Source organism: Coregonus lavaretus, assembly GCF_964263955.1.
Source record: "Coregonus lavaretus genome assembly, chromosome: 10".
NCBI classification, from domain to species: domain Eukaryota; kingdom Metazoa; phylum Chordata; class Actinopteri; order Salmoniformes; family Salmonidae; genus Coregonus; species Coregonus lavaretus.
The window spans coordinates 13,344,279-13,363,972 of NC_139997.1; the positions used below are offsets into that span (position 1 = coordinate 13,344,279).

Consider the following 19,694-nt stretch of genomic DNA (forward strand, 5'->3'; position numbering starts at 1 on the left):
GTAACACACTACGCCGTCATGGATTAAAATCCTGCAGCGCACGCAAGGTCCCCCTGCTCAAGCCAGCGCATGTCCAGGCTTGTCTGAAGTTTGCCAATGACCATCTGGATGATCCAGAGGAGGAATGGGAGAAGGTCATGTGGTCTGATGAGACAAAAATAGAGCTTTTTGGTCTAAACTCCACTCGCCGTGTTTGGAGGAAGAAGAAGGATGAGTACAGCCCCAAAAACACCATCCCAACCGTGAAGCATGGAGGTGGAAACATCATTCTTTGGGGATGCTTTTCTGCAAAGGGGACAGGACGACTGCACCGTATTGAGGGGAGGATGGATGGGGCCATGTATCGCGAGATCTTGGCCAACAACCTCCTTCCCTCAGTAAGAGCATTGAAGATGGGTCGTGGCTGGGTCTTCCAGCATGACAACGACCCAAAACACACAGCCAGGGCAACTAAGGAGTGGCTCCGTAAGAAGCATCTCAAGGTCCTGGAGTGGCCTAGCCAGTCTCCAGACCTGAACCCAATAGAAAATCTTTGGAGGGAGCTGAAAGTCCGTATTGCCCAGCGACAGCCCCGAAACCTTAAGGATCTGGAGAAGGTCTGTATGGAGGAGGGGCCAAAATCCCTGCTGCAGTGTGTGCAAATCTGGTCAAGACCTACAGGAAACGTATGATCTCTGTAATTGCAAACAAAGGTTTCTTTACCAAATTTTAAGTTCTGCTTTTCTGATGTATCAAATACTTATGTCATGCAATAAAATGCAAATTAATTACTTAAATCATACAATGAGATTTTCTGGATTTTTGTTTTAGATTCTGTCTCTCACAGTTGAAGTGTACCTATGATAAAAAAGTACAGACCTCTACATGCTTTGTAAGTAGGAAAACCTGCAAAATCGGCAGTGTATCAAATACTTGTTCTCCCCACTGTGTGTATATATATGTGTGTATATATGACATGTTTCTCTGTTCTCTCTCTGTGTTGCAGTACCAAGTTGGTCAGCTGTTCACCGTAGCAGAGGCCAGTAAGAATGAGACTGGGGGAGGAGAAGGCATTGAGGTGCTGATAAATGAACCCTACGAGGAAGAGGGAGAGAAGGGACAGTACACGCATAAAGTTTACCATCTTAAGAGGTACAGTAGAACATACACACAAACATACATCTGCCAGCTAAGAGATCCATACACTGGGCGAGGATGAAGAGGAAAATACAGATGCACCCACATACACACTAAGGCAGGGTTTCCCAAACTCGGTCCTGGGTGCATGTTTTGGTTTTTTCCCTAGCACTACACAGCTGAGTCAAATAATCAAAGCTTGTTGACGAGTTGGTTATTTGAATCAGCTGTGTAGTGTTTGGGCAAAAACCAAAACGTGCACCAAGGGTGGGCCCCAGGACCGAGTTTGGGGAAACCCTGCACAAAGGCAGTGGTCCTCTGTAGCTCAGCTGGTAGAGCACGGCGCTTGTAACGCCAAGGTAGTGGGTTCGATCCCCGGGACCACCCATACACAAAAATGTATGCACGCATGACTGTAAGTCGCTTTGGATAAAAGCGTCTGCTAAATGGCATATTATTATATTATAAGGCTGCATTTACAGGCAGCCCAATTCTGATATTTTGCCTAATTGACCATTCGCTAAGCCACGCCCCAGAATTGTGGGCAACCACGCTTGAGTCCACTCGCCTCGGATAAGCTCTAGTTTCAAACGCATGGAGGGCAATGGGAAAAAGTTTTGTTTAAATGGCTAAATAATGTAACAGTACACCAGGGGTACTTGCGACTGTGATTCCTGAATTTCAGAGCCTGATGGAATATTTTTCGAATCTGAATTGACACTTTTGTTGCATTGTTTGCTAGCTGGTTAGCTAGCTCTGTCTCATTGACCACCATTAAAACATTGCTAACACTAGCTAGCTAGCCAGCTAACTTGTTTTCCCCAAATGTATGTAATCTGCTATCGACGTCAGGATACGATTTGAGATTACTAGTTGGCTCCAAAAGTGGTTAGTAACTTTGACTGCATGCTGACAGCACATTCCAAGCCATCCAGTGGCTAGCCACACAAAAATAAATTTTACCAGGTTCATGTGAAGCAATTGTAATGACAGTCCACCACAACATACCCGAGAGTCTCCTGATTAGCAAGGGGTGGTCTGTTTAATTTCATTGTGTGTTAAAAACACAGTTTGAGGTCATTGTGAGGGTTTCTCTCCAGACGTTTGAATGGGGAATTGAGCTTCCCGGGAAAATGTTGACTGAGGTAGTGACGACAACCAAGGGGGCGGGGCTTAGTGAAGGGTCAATTATTGACAAAAGAGCAGATCTGATTGGTCGAAAGATCCGAGTTGGACTGCCTGTGTAAACACAGCCATACACACTCAGATGATTGACTCCTGTCTGTCTCTCCTTGCAGTAAAGTCCCAGGCTGGTTGAGGTATATTGCACCAGAGGGAGCGTTAGTCTTCCATGAAAAAGCCTGGAACGCCTACCCATACTGTCGCACCGGTGAGCACCAGAACTCTAGTTTAAACACTCAATTGAGGCCATCTCTGATTGGGACTGGCTTGCCAGAAGATACCGACCCTACTGTTACGTTTGTTTACAATCAGCTGCACTGGGGTCGGAACGCAATCGTGGTTGCATTAAGACACTGGAGCCGGCGCAAGCTATGGGTCAGAAAACGTACCTCAATGCAGGGATGGGCTATGCCACTGTACTCCAAATTGTACCTTTATCCACACTGCTCCATCAAGAAGAAAAACTGCCTTTTTCATCCTCATGCTAGCTAGCAGTAGCCACAGCAGCCATTATGGAATGGCAGGTCGCGTTGAACAACAAAGGAGCTAATTGGCCGACACTGCCATTCCAAAATGATAGCAGTATTTCAATCTTCTCGATGTACAGTGGGGGAAAAAAAGTATTTAGTCAGCCACCAATTGTGCAAGTTCTCCCACTTAAAAAGATGAGAGGCCTGTAATTTTCATCATAGGTACACGTCAACTATGACAGACAAATTGAGAAAAGAAAATCCAGAAAATCACATTGTAGGATTTTTTATGAATTTATTTGCAAATGATGGTGGAAAATAAGTATTTGGTCACCTACAAACAAGCAAGATTTCTGGCTCTCACAGACCTGTAACTTCTTCTTTAAGAGGCTCCTCTGTCCTCCACTCGTTACCTGTATTAATGGCACCTGTTTGAACTTGTTATCAGTATAAAAGACACCTGTCCACAACCTCAAACAGTCACACTCCAAACTCTAATATGGCCAAGACCAAAGAGCTGTCAAAGGACACCAGAATCAAAATTGTAGACCTGCACCAGGCTGGGAAGACTGAATCTGCAATAGGTAAGCAGCTTGGTTTGAAGAAATCAACTGTGGGAGCAATTATTAGGAAATGGAAGACATACAAGACCACTGATAATCTCCCTCGATCTGGGGCTCCACGCAAGATCTCACCCCGTGGGGTCAAAATGATCACAAGAACGGTGAGCAAAAATCCCAGAACCACACGGGGGGACCTAGTGAATGACCTGCAGAGAGCTGGGACCAAAGTAACAAAGCCTACCATCAGTAACACACTACGCCGCCAGGGACTCAAATCCTGCAGTGCCAGACGTGTCCCCCTGCTTAAGCCAGTACATGTCCAGGCCCGTCTGAAGTTTGCTAGAGTGCATTTGGATGATCCAGAAGAGGATTGGGAGAATGTCATATGGTCAGATGAAACCAAAATAGAACTTTTTGGTAAAAACTCAACTCGTCGTGTTTGGAGGACAAAGAATGCTGAGTTGCATCCAAAGAACACCATACCTACTGTGAAGCATGGGGGTGGAAACATCATGCTTTGGGGCTGTTTTTCTGCAAAGGGACCAGGACGACTGATCCGTGTAAAGGAAAGAATGAATGGGGCCATGTATCGTGAGATTTTGAATGAAAACCTCCTTCCATCAGCAAGGGCATTGAAGATGAAACGTGGCTGGGTCTTTCAGCATGACAATGATCCCAAACACACCGCCCGGGCAATGAAGGAGTGGCTTCGTAAGAAGCATTTCAAGGTCCTTGAGTGGCCTAGCCAGTCTCCAGATCTCAACCCCATAAAAAATCTTTGGAGGGAGTTGAAAGTCCGTGTTGCCCAGCGACAGCCCCAAAACATCACTGCTCTAGAGGAGATCTGCATGGAGGAATGGGCCAAAATACCAGCAACAGTGTGTGAAAACCTTGTGAAGACTTACAGAAAACGTTTGACCTGTGTCATTGCCAACAAAGGGTATATAACAAAGTATTGAGAATCTTTTGTTATTGACCAAATACTTATTTTCCACCATAATTTGCAAATAAATTCATTAAAAATCCTACAATGTGATTTTCTGGATTTTTTTTCTCATTTTGTCTGTCATAGTTGACGTGTACCTATGATGAAAATTACAGGCCTCTCTCATCTTTTTAAGTGGGAGAACTTGCACAATTGGTGGCTGACTAAATACTTTTTTCCCCCACTGTATCAGTGTGGATAAAGGTACAATTTGGAGTACAGTGGCATATCCTATCCCTGCATTGAGGTACGTTTTCCGACCCATATCTTGCACTGGCTTCACGGTGTCTTAATGTAATCCATGATTGCGTTCCGACCCCAGTGCAGCTCAGCGTTAACAAGCATAATGGTAGGGTCGGCATCTTCTGGCAAGGTACTGGCCTACATTTGTAATTTGTCACTGATTATTTTATTGAAAGTAAACTGTTTCCTTTTTTTTCTGTTGCTTGTTTTCTCCATCTGCGGCAGTTATAACGGTGAGTAGTGAGTGAACTGACACACACACAAACACATGCACACTGGGGGCGGCAGGTGGCCTAGCAGCGGTTAAGAGCATTGGGCCAGTTACGGAAAGGTCGCTGGCTCGAATCCCTGAGCCGGCAAGGTGGGAAAGTCTGCTGTTCTGCCCTTGAGCAAGGCAGTTAATCCCCAACAACAACTGATCCCTGGGCGCCGATGACGTCGATTAAGGCAGCCCCCTGCACCTCTCTGATTCAGAGGGGTTGGGTTAAATGCGGAAGACACATTTTGGTTGAATGCGTTCAGTTGTGCAACTGACTAGGTATCCCCCTTTCCCATATTCCCCCAGCCATTGTCTATGTGGGATAGTTTTGTTGTGTGAATGGATTTGAGACACTCAATCCCATTAGTGGCTTCTATAGCGTGGTGGTGTTGTGTAGCTAGCTATGTTGCTAATAATATCACGCCACAGTTAGCTAGGCAGAGTGAAGTAGTGCACTAACCAGCTGTGTCGTTTTAGCCTGTTGAGGAAAACTCGTTTGAGGAATTAGGCAGAACTCACTTATCAGCATTAAAAAATTTATTCTAGCAATTGCAAGGAAGATCACTCTCTCAGGATGAACCCGTAGAAACCTTCAGGACATACCGTAAAGGAACTCTCAGGATTTACCAGAAAGGATCTCTCAGGATATACCGGAGAGGATCTCAAAAATGTTACAATCACACACTCTTTATATAGTTCATCTACACAAAGAACTGCTTACCCCTCCAAGGGGGAGGCAAGCTTACAAAAGAGATAAGGGGTAATTGGCTCCACTTCCTTAGAAGAATAATACAAATGAGACCGGTTCTAACCAGTTCTCACAGCCTGTCTCAGATAGAGGAGTGATAGGATCTTTAAAGCCTAACCAGAGGAAACTAGATTTCCGCCTAGCTAGGTTTTTAGCGCCCGAAAGATGAGCCAGTAATAAATCACAGGTGTGGAAAATTACCAGTGACTAGTACTATTCAACTCAAGCATTTACAGTACATACTGTAGCATTAGACTGTAACAAAACCATTTTGCACCCACAAGCCCAAACAGCTAATCGGTTAATTAGCTTAGCTGTGGGGTTTAAATAGGCCTTAGGCCTCCCAGGACTCCATTCAAGGCTTTCTCAGTATGAGATTCCCATTGGTTCTCCATTCAAGGCATTCTCAAGCTTGCCATTGGCTGACATTTTAAGGCTACTATATAGAGGAAGTGAACACTAAAGCCTTCTAGGAATTCGTTTTCTTCCCACCACAGAATCCATAGAATCAGCTTATCAAAAATGTGGAATGGTACACCCAACATGGCCGCCGTCCCGACCCAGATCGGATGGGATTAATTTATGCTTTGCCAGATTAAAACATTGACAGAGATTTGATTTGTCTCCTGTTCTTTCTTTGCTCACTTCTCTTCTCTATTTTCCTCTACTACCAGAACGAGTATATGAAAGATGACTTCCTGATAAAGATTGAGACGTGGCACAAACCTGACATGGGAACTCTAGAAAACGTGCATGACTTGGATGGTCCTACGTGGAAGACAGTGGAGGTGATTCCCATCGACATCGCAGACAAAGATGTGGTGGCCCATGGGGTGAGTGGACACGCGCACGCACACACACACTATTTGAAAATGTGGAACATTATTTGAATAAATTGATCATTCCTCTATTGCGCATCAGACCGGACATCACTGTATTTGCTAAAGCAGTGAGTTTTTAACCACTCAGCCATGTTAGATCAGTGACATCAAAATGGCTCTTTTCCCAGGTGGTAAAGTAGTCTGTCCCCTGTCCAGGCACTGATGGTTACGCCATCAGGGTATTTGTCTCCCCATGTGGATGAGTTGCGTCACTGCATGTTGACTGGTTGTCTCTGCCAGTCTACCGGTAATCTCGGACACCCAGAACTAGAATCTTGTTAATTGCGTCAAATGCTTGATTAAGTTCTGGGGGGAGAGCTAGCGAGGCTAGTGAAGTCTCCACCCCTCTAAAACTCTGAGCCAGTGTTGGGCAAATCTATGTGCCAAATGTCCCCTCCCCTTCCGAAAGGTGCGAACACCTGCGAAATCGCAATTTGTCCAAATTATCAGGGTTGAAAAATCTGTGTACCGGAACGAAGTTCCTTGTTAGTCGCACAGTCTGCCCCACTACCATTTGTGTTACGTGCTTCTTTCCACAAAAGATTACTGCCATTCTAGTGTCATTCCTAGCCCTGTATCTGCTGCTGTTAGCCTGGCAGTCCATTCCCGTCCGCCAGAGAAACGGCCTGCGCAAGGCACTGTGTAGAAACTCTGATCTATACATCACCTTACTGACATACTGCTGACGTGCCATATTGTACAGGACCCAACATAACAGCCTAATTCTTAGCGTAGATCAGGAGATTTATGCTAGTAGACTTGACCCTGTGTAGTAGTGATGGATACAGTTACATATCGCAATATTTTTTTTTTGTCCGATCGATTTGTAAAAAAAAATATGTTTTTCTACTTTAGGTAGCGTTACCTAGTGCTAGTCGGCTGTACAGTGCCTTGCAAAAGTATTCATCCCCCTTGGTGTTTTTCCTATTTTGTTGCATTACAACCTGTAATTTAATTGGATTTTTATTTGGATTTCATGTAATGGACACACAAAATAGTCCACATTTGGTGAAGTGAAATTTAAAAAATAACTTGTTTCAAAAAATGCAACAACAAAAAAATATGGAAAAGGGGTGCGTGCATAATTATTCACCCCCTCTGCTATGAAGCCCCTAAATAAGATCTGGTGCAACCAATTACCTTCAGAAGTCACATAATTAGTTAAATAAAGTCCACCTGTATGCAATCTAAGTGCCACATGATCTGTCACATGATCTCAGTATATGTACAACTGTTCTGAAAGGCCCCAGACTGCAACACCACTAAGCAAGGGGCACCACCAAGCAAGCGGCACCATGAAAACCAAGGAGCTCTCCAAACAGGTCAGTGACAAAGTTGTGGAGAAGTACAGATCAGGGTTGGGTTATAAAAAATATCTTTGAACATCCCACGGAGCACCATTTTAAATCCATTATAAAAAAAATTGAAAGAATATGGCACTACAACAAACCTGCCAAGAGAGGGCCGCCCACCAAAACTCACGGACCAGGCAAGGAGGGCATTAATCAGAGAGGCAACAAAGAGACCAAAGATAACCCTGAAGGAGCTGCAAAGCTCCACAGCGGAGATTGGCGTATCTGTCCATAGGACCACTTTAAGCCGTACACTCCACAGAGCTGGGCTTTAAGGAAGAGTGGGCAGAAAAAAGCCAGCGCTTATTTTTATCTTTAAGCAAACACGTTTGGTGTTCGCCAAAAGGCATGTGGGGGACTCCCCAAACACATGGAAGAAGGTACTCTGGTCAGATGAGACTAAAATTGAGCTTTTTGGCCATCAAGGAAAACGCTATGTCTGGCACAAACCCAACACCTCTCATCACCCCGAGAACACCATCCCCACAGTGAAGCATGGTGGTGTTAGCATCATGCTGTGGGGATGTTTTTCATCTAAATACAGGGAAATTCTTGAGGGAAACCTGTTTCAGTCTTCCAGAGATTTGAGACTGGGATGGAGGTTCACCTTTCAGAAGGACAATGACCCTAAGCATACTGCCTAAGCAACACTTGAGTGGTTTAAGGGGAAACATTTAAATGTCTTGGAATGGCCCAGTCAAAGCCCAGACCTCAATCCAATTGAGAATCTGTGGTATGACTTAAAGATTGCTGTACACCAGCTGAACCCATCCAACTTTAAGGAGCTGGAGCAGTTTTGCCTTGAAGAATGGGCAAAAATCCCAGTGGCTAGATGTGCCATGCTTATAGAGGCATACCCCAAGAGACTTGCAGCTGTAATTGCTGCAAAAGGTGGCTCTACAAAGTATTGACTTTGAGGGGAGGGGGGAGGGGAATAGTTATGCACGCTCAAGTTTTCTGTTTTTTTGTCTTATTTCATGTTTGTTTCACAATGAAAAATATTTTGCCTCTTCAAAGTGGTAGGCATGTTGTGTAAATCAAATGATACAAACCCCCCAAAAATCAATTTTAATTCCAGGTTGTAAGGCAACAAAATAGGAAAAATGCCAAGGGGGATACTTTCGCAAGCCATGCACCAAAAGTCCTGTATTTTTCATCCTATAGCTTGTTCTTTTTAAATAGTGAGCCAACCTGTTTCAGCACTTTTATTTCCCTTACTGACCAAAACTGGAGTGGTGGTAATACTATGGTTGGTCTTTCTGAGAGCTGCCCTCTGGGTGGTGTACTCACTCACACGTCTGATTCAGTACATCAATGACTAGAACAAAATGTATGGGTGTCCCCAAGCACTGGAGCTGAGAAACAGTATGGGAGAGAGCTTCTCTGTCTGAAGTCAGGCTACTGTGTCTGTAGTGTTAGTCTCATGTACAGTACTGACTGAACACTCAGGACAGAGAGCCGGTACTATAGCAGGACTGCAGTGCAGTGGCTCCTGTACTCTAATGACATAAGTGAATCAGTGATAGGGCCACGCCTTAATCTGAGGGGCCGTCTGCTGCAGGTGTACACACACACACACACACACACAGGTCTGACGGATTCAAATAGGGACAAGGGGAGAGCCTGTGTGTGTGGTTGTGTGTGCGCCTGCCATCCTACTGCTCCAATGGCTTTCCTGCATCATAAGGGCATGGCGTTGATCTCTGTTCCCCAGAGCATCATCCACTCTTCTGATTCTACACACAATATGTTAACATCAAGAAATATGGAGCGTCTTCAATCCAGATACAATTTTCTTTTTTTTTTTTTTTCTTTTTTTTGGGGGGGTGGATCAGCTTAATATTGCAAATAGATTGTATCTTCTATCAATGTAATTGTCTGCATCACTTCCAATCCCCCATGTTTTTTTTATTTTTTATATATTCCCCTTTATTACTTTTCAACCCCACCATCCTTTCCCTACTTGGAGTAAATTAGTGAACAACAACGCCCAGGCCTCTACTTCCGGTCTATAATTACTATCTACACCTTATGGACAGAGTTAATTTTACAATAATTCTATATATATATATATATATATATATATATATATATATATATATATATATATATATATATATATATATATATATATATTTATTTTTTTGCTCCTGAACTTCTTCTACTCTCAACCTCTCCGATCATTTTCATGATGTCCATCCGGTTTGCTTCTAAATGCCATATCTTTCTAACTGTGCTCTTTCCCAAAAGCTCCCAACATACAACCTATATACTTATTATGGACACAGTATGCTTACATTATTAGCTATCTTTGTTATTATTTGTTGTTATTTGTTATTAGTCCCATCCTTCAACTCTATTCAATACCTCCCATCTATCTCTTAACACCATCCATATAGGATTTCTATTTGCCATATATATTTCAACCATACTGTGATGTTTTACAAAAGTTCTGAACCTTTCTATTCTCATTGCTTCTACAGATTGTGAATTAAAAATAAACATTTTTGCTAAAAGTATTATTATATTATTGATTGATTGACTATGACTTTTCAGATCACCCAGTAATGCTATCTGCAAGGTTAGTTCCAGGTAAATATTGCAATCCTTTAGCCATTCCTGGACCTGTGTCCAAAAACAAGCTACAAATGGACAGAACCAAAACAAATGATCTAATGATTCTATCTCTTCACAGAAAAATCTGCAGAGCTGGGAAGATTGTATCCCCCATATAAATAACATTCTATTGGTAGCAAGAATTTTATATAATAATTTAAATTGAAAGATTCTAATTTTTGAATCCGGTGTCGTTTTGCGTGTCAGTTCATAAACACTATGCCATGGGATTGGTACGTCAAATATCTCTTCCCAACTATTTTGCAATCTATATGGGACGGCTGTCAATCCTTTGGTCCTTAAGTGAAACTGATATACTTTTTTATTTATCACAGTTTTCCTTAACCAATTATGTTCTTTAATGCAAGGCCGACAGACAAGTTCCTTACTTTCTCCCCCTTCAACTTTCCTCTTCCAGATACTATTAACTGAATGAACATTTGTACATATACAACTCCATGTCAATAGTTTCCCTGTGTGCGTGTTCTCTCCTGCAGGACTATAATGGGGCTGTAATGTGTATATATATATTGTTGTCAGAATCACGGTTTCCGTTAGGAAAATCTGGCGCCAGACAAGTGACCGTGAGATTTAAATTTATCGGACATTGGAGAAATGTACCGGTCATCCAAATGCATTGGGTGCTAACCCATTAGGCCGGCCACTCATGCAGCCAGCGCCATCAATTAACGAGTGACATTGGTCAAATTACAGAAACACTATTCCATGTTTTGATGTGTAGCATATGCAAGATTTTATAGCATCTAGTTTTTTTTTACTTTCCTCAAACAATAATTGTCCAACTCACGGTTGAGCTGTCGGAGATTTGAGCACTAAATAGGCCTATTGGCTTAGACGTCCACTATATTATATGAATGCCATAACAAAATTGTTAAATACTTATTGACTCAAGACATTTCAGCTTTTAATTAATTTGTAACAATTTCAAAAATATAATTCCACTTTGAAATTATGGGGTATTGTGTGTAGGCCAGTAATTTTCTTTCTTCAATTTAATCAATTTTAAACTCAGGCTGTAACAACAAAATGTGGAAAAAGTCAAGGGGTGTGAATACTTTCTAAAGGCACTGGACATACTGTATTATCTCAACTACCTCGTACCCCTGCACATTAACTCAGTACTGGTACTTGTATATAGCCTCGTTATTGTTGGATTATATATTATTGTGTTACTATTTCCTTTTTTTTATTTAGCAAATATTTTTCGTACTTTTCAACTTCACGGTAAAGTCTGTTGTATTTGGCACATGACCAATAACATTTGATTTGAGGAGCCCATCTGACTAGTATAAAGACATTAATGTTGGTGTCGTAGCATACCGCAGGCATATTTCTTATCTCTCTGGGGCTAAGCATAAGCTTCTCTTCCTTTTATATACACTATATGACCAAAAGTATGTGGACACCTGCTCGTCGAACATCTCATTCCAAAATCATGGGAATTAATATGGAGTTGGTCCCCCCTTTGCTGCTATAACAGCCTCCACTCTTCTGGGAAGGCTTTCCACTAGATGTTGGAACATTACAATAACATTAGTGAGGTCGGGCACTGATGTTGGGCGATTAGGCCTGGCTCGCAGTCAGCATTCCATTTCATCCCAAAGGTGTTTGATGGGGTGAAGGTCAGGGCTCTGTGCAGGCCAGTCAAGTTTTTCCACACCGATCTCGACAAACCATTTCTGTATGTGCGCATTGTCATGGCAAAGGGCCTTCCCCAAACTGCTGCCACAAAGTTAGAAGCACAGAATCATCTAGAATGTCATTGTATGCTGTAGTGTTAAGATTTCCCTTCACTGGAACTAAGGGGCTTAGCCCGAACCATGAAAAACAGCCCCAGACATTATTCCTCCTCCACCAAACTTTACAGTTGGCACTATGCAAATGGTGGCGAGGTTTACACCACTCCAGCCTACGCTTGGCATTGCGCATGGTGATCTTCGGCTTGTGTGCAGCTGCTCGGCCATGGAAACTAATTTCATGAAGCTCCCGACGAGGCAATTTGGAACTCTGTAATGAGTGTTGCAACCGAGGACAGACTATTTTTACTCGGTACGCGCTTCAGCACTCGGCTGTCCCGTTCTGTGAGCTTGTGTGGCCTACCACTTCGCGGCTGAGCCATTGTTGCTCCTAGACGTTTTCACTTCACAATAACAGCACTTACAGTTGACCGGGGCAGCTCAAGTACTGACTTGTTGGCGGTGCCACGTTGAATGTCACTGAGCTCTTCAGTAAGGCCATTCTAATGCCAATGTTTGTCTACGGAGATTGCATGACTGAATGCTCGATTTTATACACCTGTCAGCAACTGGTGTGGCTGAACTAGCCGAATCCACTAATTTGAAGGGGTGTCCACATACTTTTGTATATACAGTGCATTAGGAAAGTATTATTTGCTGCCACCACCATGCTTCACTGTAGGGATGGTGCCCGGTTTCCTCCAGACGTGACGCTTGGCATTGAGGCAAAATAGTTCAATATTGGTTTCACAGACCAAAGAATATTGTTTCTCATGGTCTGAGAGTCCTTTAGGTGCCAATTAGCAAACTCCAAGCAGGCTGTCATGTGCCTTTTAACTGAGGAGTGGATTCCGTCTGGCCACTCAGCTGGTAGAGCACGGCGCTTGTAACGCCAGGGTAGTGGGTTCGATCCCCGGGACCACCAATACACAAAAATTTATGCACGCATGACTGTAAGTCGCTTTGGATAAAAGCGTCTGCTAAAAAGCGTCTGCTAAATGGCATATTATTATATTATATTATAAGGCCTGATTGGTGGAGTGCTGCAGAGATGGTTGTCCTTCTGGAAGGTTCTCCCATCTCCACAGAGGAACTCTGGAGCTCTGTCATTGACCATTGGGTTCTTGGGCACCTCCCTGACCAAGGCCCTTCTCTCCCGATTGCTCAGTTTGGCTGGGCGGCCAGCTCTAGGAAGAGTCTTGGTGGTTCCAAACTTATTCCATTCAAGAATGATGAAGGCCACTGTGTTCTTGGGGACCGCCAATGCTGCAGACATTTTTTGGTACCTTTCCCCAGATCTGTGCCTCGACACAATCCTGTCTCGGAGCTCTACGGACAATTTGGTTTCTGCTCTGACATGCACTGTCAACTGTGGGACCTTATCTAGACAGGTGTGTGCCTTTCCAAATCATGTCCAATCAATTGAATTTAGCACAGGTGGACGCCAATCAAGTTGTAGAAACATCTCAAGGATGATCAATGAAAACAGGATGCACCTGAGCTCAATTTCGAGTCTCATAGCAAAGGGTCTGAAATACTTATGTAAATGTGATATTTCAGTATTATTATTAATATTTTTTTTGCAAACCTGTTTTTGCTTTACCATTATGGGATATTCTGTGTAGATTGATGAGGAAAAAAGTTAATTTAATCCGTTTTAGAATAAGGCTGTAACGTAACAAAATGTGGAAAGTCAAGGGGTCTGAATACTTTCCGAATGCACTGTATAGTGTACAATAGAGTAGCAGCAGCGTATGTGAAGAGTGTGAAAGCTGAGCACATCGTCTCTCCGTCTGTGACAACAGGATAGTTGTTTTCCAAGCAATTTGATTTTTAGATGTTATACAATCGGAACACTTTTCTTTCTCCCATAGCATCTTTTTCCCCCCAGAAAAGGAGAGATTGGCTCTCGACACAGCTGCAGGGCCCAGCGAAACAGGGGCAGGCAGGCAGACACTTTCATTACAAGATTCATGAGGATAATGCACTTTACTGTTTGACCAAATCATCGTTTTAGCCTCCTAAAAAATAGGACGTTTTGAATGAGGTCAATGAGTACAGCCCGCATTGGTGCGACCAATATAGTTGCAGTCTGGAGCCCTACCTTGTAGGCTTTTCACTATAGGCATATTCTCCAATTTTCATTTTACTTAAATGAAAAAGGACTTCATCTTCGCAATCAATAGTAGCCTTGGCCAAGGCTCCTCTCTCCTCAGCAGAACAGCAGCCCCGTACAATTTGGCCGGCTACAATTTTATTTATCGGCTTTTCATTTATTTTATCGGCCAGAATCCGGCAATTACCGGCTAACGGAAACCCTGGTTAGTATGCCTGTTGTGTAATGTATGTTGTTGTTCTCCTACAGGGCTATAATGAGTTGTAATGTATATACACTGAGTGTACAAAACATTAAGAATGCCTTCCTAATATTGAGTTTTAACACCCCCTTTGCCCTCAGAACAGCCTCAATTCATCGGGGCATGGACTCTACAAGGTGTCGAAAGCATTCCACAGGGATGCTGCCCTATGTTGACTCCAATTCTTCACACAGTTGTGTCAAGTTGGCTGGATGTTCTTTGGGTGGCGGACCATTCTTGATACACACGCGAAACTGTTGAGCGTGAAAAACCCAGCAGCATTGCAGTTCTTGACACAAACCAGTGCGCCTGGCACCTACTACCATACACTGTTCAAAGACACTTAAATCTTTTGTCTTGCCCATTCACCCTATAAATGGCACACATACACAATCCATGTCTTAAAAATCATTCTTTAACCTGTCTCCTCCCCTTCATTTACACTGATGGAAGTGGATTTAACAGGTGACATCAGTAAGGGATCATAGCTTTCACCTGGTCAGTCTGTCATGGAAAGAGCAGGTGTTTGTACATTCAGTGTATTGTTGTGTAATGTATGTTTGTTTTCTACTTCAGGATTATAAAGCAGAGGAGGATCCTGCTCTGTTCAAATCGACAAAGACAGGCAGAGGACCCCTCTCACCTGAATGGAAGGTACAGGATTTCACCATGTACAGTGGGGAGAACAAGTATTTGATACACTGCCGATTTTGCAGGTTTTCCTACTTACAAAGTGTGTAAAGGTCTGTAATTTTTATCATAGGTACACTTCAACTGTGAGAGACGGAATCTAAAACAAAAATCCAGAAAATCACATTGTATGATTTTTAAGTAATTAATTTGCATTTTATTGCATGACATAAGTATTTGATCACCTACCAACCAGTAAGAATTCCGGCTCTCACAGACCTGTTAGTTTTTCTTTAAGAAGCTCTCCTGTTCTCCACTCATTACCTGTATTAACTGCACCTGTTTGAACTCGTTACCTGTATAAAAGACACCTGTCCACACACTCAATCAAACAGACTCCAACCTCTCCACAATGGCCAAGACCAGAGAGCTGTGTAAGGACATCAGGGATAAAATTGTAGACCTGCACAAGGCTGGGATGGGCTACAGGACAATAGGCAAGCAGCTTGGTGAGAAGGCAACAACTGTTGGCGCAATTATTAGAAAATGGAAGAAGTTCAAGATGACGGTCAATCACCCTCGGTCTGGGGCTCTATGCAAGATCTCACCTCGTGGGGCATCTATGATCATGAGGAAGGTGAGGGATCAGCCCAGAACGACACGGCAGGACCTGGTCAATGACCTGAAGAGAGCTGGGACCACAGTCTCAAAGAAAACCATTAGTAACACACTACGCCGTCATGGATGAAAATCCTGCAGCGCACGCAAGGTCCCCCTGCTCAAGCCAGCGCATGTCCAGGCCCGTCTGAAGTTTGCCAATGACCATCTGGATGATCCAGAGGAGGAATGGGAGAAGGTCATGTGGTCTGATGAGACAAAAATAGAGCTTTTTGGTCTAAACTCCACTCGCCGTGTTTGGAGGAAGAAGAAGGATGAGTACAACCCCAAGAACACCATCCCAACCGTGAAGCATGGAGGTGGAAACATCATTCTTTGGGGATGCTTTTCTGCAAAGGGGACAGGACGACTGCACCGTATTGAGGGGAGGATGGATGGGGCCATGTATCGAAAGATCTTGGCCAACAACCTCCTTCCCTCAGTAAGAGCATTGAAAATAGGTCGTGGCTGGGTCTTCCAGCATGACAAAGACCCAAAACACACAGCCAGGGCAACTAAGGAGTGGCTCCGTATGAAGCATCTCAAGGTCCTGGAGTGGCCTAGCCAGTCTCCAGACCTGAACCCAATAGAAAATCTTTGGAGGGAGCTGAAAGTCCGTATTGCCCAGCGACAGCCCCGAAACCTGAAGGATCTGGGAAGGTCTGTATGGAGGAGTGGGCCAAAATCCCTGCTGCGGTGTGTGCAAACCTGGTCAAGACCTACAGGAAACGTATGATCTCTGTAATTGCAAACAAAGGTTTCTGTACCAAATATTAAGTTCTGCTTTTCTGATGTATCAAATACTTATGTCATGCAATAAAATGCAAATTAATTACTTAAAAATCATACAATGTGATTTTCTGGATTTTTGTTTTAGATTCCGTCTCTCACAGTTGAAGTGTAGCTATGATAAAAATGACAGACCTCTACATGCTTTGTAAGTAGGAAAACCTGCAAAATCGGCAGTGTATCAAATACTTGTTCTCCCCACTGTATATCCCCCTGTCTTGTCTGTGGTAGTTGGTCATATTACATTTGACCTCATTAGAAGTGCCGGAAGTTAATGCCCCAAAATCAACATTGTAGAAAATAAAGACATTTGGCCTCATCCTTCCTGTGTTTCTCCTCTGACAGAACGATCTGATGAACAAGATAGACTGTCCTAAGATGTGTGCCTACAAACTGGTCACTGTCAAGTTCAAGTGGTGGGGCCTTCAGACCAAAGTAGAGAACTTTATCCAGAAGGTACAATACTTTTCTCTCTTTTATCCTTTTCACATTGCTTTTAGAGCCTCTAATGAGAAAACAGACTGATGCCTAATATTGTCGTTCTCTGGTCTCTCCTTCCATTCCCTCTCCTCCTCCCTTCTACCTCCTCTCTCTCCTCCGTCCACCTCTCTCCTCCCTCCTCCCTCCTCTTCTACCTCCTCTCTCTCCTCCCTCCACCTCTCTCCTCCCTCCTCCCTCCTCTTCTCTCCCCCATCTTCCGTCCTTCAGCAAGAGAAGCGTATCTTCACTAACTTCCATCGCCAGTTGTTCTGTTGGATCGACAACTGGGTGGAGCTGACCATGGCAGACATCCGACGAATGGAGGAGGAGACCAAGAAAGAGCTGGAAGAGGTAACACACACTTAATGTCTGCCATTATTTCATAGGTTTTAGACTTGTGCCTTAGAGCTTGTCGTTTATTGTGGTGCATAGATGGGGACAGTTGTTGATGATGAAAAGGTCACTAACACATGATCCCAGAGGCATTGTGGGATCAGGAACCACAATAAACAACAAATCACCTATCAAGGACTGACCGTGACCCTCACTAACCCCTATGGCCCTAATCTTTGACCCTCCTATGAAGCGCTCTGATTGGTCCAGCTGACAGTTCTACTCTGCTGCCTTTAGATGCGTGAGAAGGGCACCGTTAGAGGAACCTCGGCAACGGAAGAGTAACCCCGCCCCATCTAGGTCAAAGGTCAGAGGCAGGCTGAGTAAGTTCCCTGACAGGATACAAGAAATGACATCATCGTGGTGTCGTGGACTCATCCCGTACCTGCACTCGTCTTCTCATCTCTGTTTCCCCCCCATTCGTTTGTTGCTCATCACCTGTTTTTTTGCCAGCTGCATGTTGCCTGTCTAATCAAACGTTCTGCTTTTGGTTGAATCTGTCGTTCCGTCTATGGTGGTGTTGGGGCTCTACCTGCATGTGGCTCTCTTTCTGTTTCTCGTTCTTTCCTTCACGTCTGAATCTTGTCTCTCTCTCTCTCTCTCTCTCTGCAGTTCTGCTGCTCAGCTCCTGCTGCGTGACTTCTTATCCTCAGCTCTTTGAAACCTTCATTCTTATTATATTTTAAGACTTGCTGTCTTATTAACATGTTGTAGTCTGTTTATTGTGTGTGTGGTTCCAGGTGTTGGGGCAGCGCTACTACCTTGTTGCTGTCTGTCATCTTTCTGTGTCATATTGCCTAAAGATGGAATTCTGTCATGTGGAAAGAGGAGAGTTTTCACTCTGATGGAGATGGGTTGAAGTGCTGTGAAGTGACTGCTAGTAAAGGGGAAACATTATTCAATATTTGATGAACTAAACATTGGCCATTAGTTCACAGTGTAGTAAGTTTAGGTGTAGCTACATTATATGTACCAGGCAATGGCCGTTTGATGGAAAGAAAGAATATGTTCACTCGTCCATCACCTCAGTCTCTCCTTCAGACACCTTTTGTCCTTCACTGTGTGACACAAGATTATAATGTGTTTCTTTCTCCCTCCTTCTTGCCCCAGCTGCGTAAGTCAGGTCAGGTTCGAGGCATGAGTGCGGCTCACGAGCAGTGAGGTCGACCAACCAAACCCTTCTATGATGATGATGATATCACCAAGCCCACAGAGAAGAGGAAGTCGGCTGCTCTACTTCCTGTCTCCCATGATTCATAGGGGGGTTTGTCCTGATTGGTCAATAGTACTGTACCGACCCCCAATCACACGCCTCCTATTCACGTAGACTAACAAAAGCCGTTTTGCATTTAAAAAATAAAAAATTAAGGGAAAAAACTATTTGCACAGAAAGTAAATTTAAATTGCCTGTAAATATAGTTAGTTAATTATGAGACGGGCTTCATTTGTATTCAGATACACAAAGCCAAGCCTTTTAATCAGACTAGAATTTTATGTTATTTTACAGTCCTCTGTATATGTTATAATTTCCCCCTAAATTGGAATAAGATCACTTATTTAGCAGGTATTGGACCAATTTAGTTTTTGTTACATGTATTTTGTTCCCTGTTGTATACTGTATCTGTCATGGCTCTAGTTGGCTTCATCCTTTTGTCTTTCCCCACCCTCGAGACTAAGATCTGTATCAACCCTTATCTGAGTTGTAGTGGTCTGCAGACTTGAAATGTGTTCTATTCCATATAGTGCACTACTTTTGGCCAGATCTCTGGGTCTGACTAGGGTGCCATTTGGGAAATCGATTTAGCACTTCAACCCCTGGTCTTGGTCCTGTCTGTCTGTCTGACAGGTGGCTGGGGGATGGTTGTTGTTTTTGTGATGATTTGATTTGACCCTGTCCAAGCCAGTTGCTATCTCTTGTAGAACGTTGAGTGGTTTGGCATACATATGTACGATTCCTGCCCTCTTTGACTGATTTGTTGCTTGTTTGTTTGTTTTGTTGTTGCATTACTGTCCTTTTGATCCGGTGTGTTTTCCTTTTTAATGTGTTAAGGTTTTAAACATTTCGTCCATTGTTTGCCCCAAGAGAGTGTTTGCTGAGTCCATCCATTTCGGAGCTGCTAGAACAGCTGTAGCTAGTACCTGTAGTTCAGGTATCATTCTACTCGGATGATGTAGAACAGATGGAATTAAACCCTCATGCCCCTTTGCTTTCTGCT

The 19,694-nt window shown here is 43.5% G+C and overlaps 1 protein-coding gene across 1 annotated transcript in view; it reads left to right on the forward strand.

Moving 5' to 3' along the window:
• LOC311135946 (phosphatidylinositol transfer protein beta isoform-like) overlaps positions 1-18,678 on the forward strand; it is a 31,526-nt gene extending 12,848 nt beyond the window's left edge. The window contains exons 3-11 of the mRNA XM_084169987.1: positions 986-1,131; positions 2,415-2,506; positions 4,785-4,792; positions 6,241-6,399; positions 15,106-15,183; positions 16,951-17,061; positions 17,314-17,436; positions 17,716-17,801; positions 18,589-18,678. Coding sequence (XP_084026113.1) covers positions 986-1,131; positions 2,415-2,506; positions 4,785-4,792; positions 6,241-6,399; positions 15,106-15,183; positions 16,951-17,061; positions 17,314-17,436; positions 17,716-17,763 — 765 coding nt within the window. The 3' untranslated portion in view covers positions 17,764-17,801; positions 18,589-18,678. The remainder of the gene's footprint in view (positions 1-985; positions 1,132-2,414; positions 2,507-4,784; positions 4,793-6,240; positions 6,400-15,105; positions 15,184-16,950; positions 17,062-17,313; positions 17,437-17,715; positions 17,802-18,588) is intronic.
• The last annotated feature ends 1,016 nt before the right edge of the window (positions 18,679-19,694 follow it).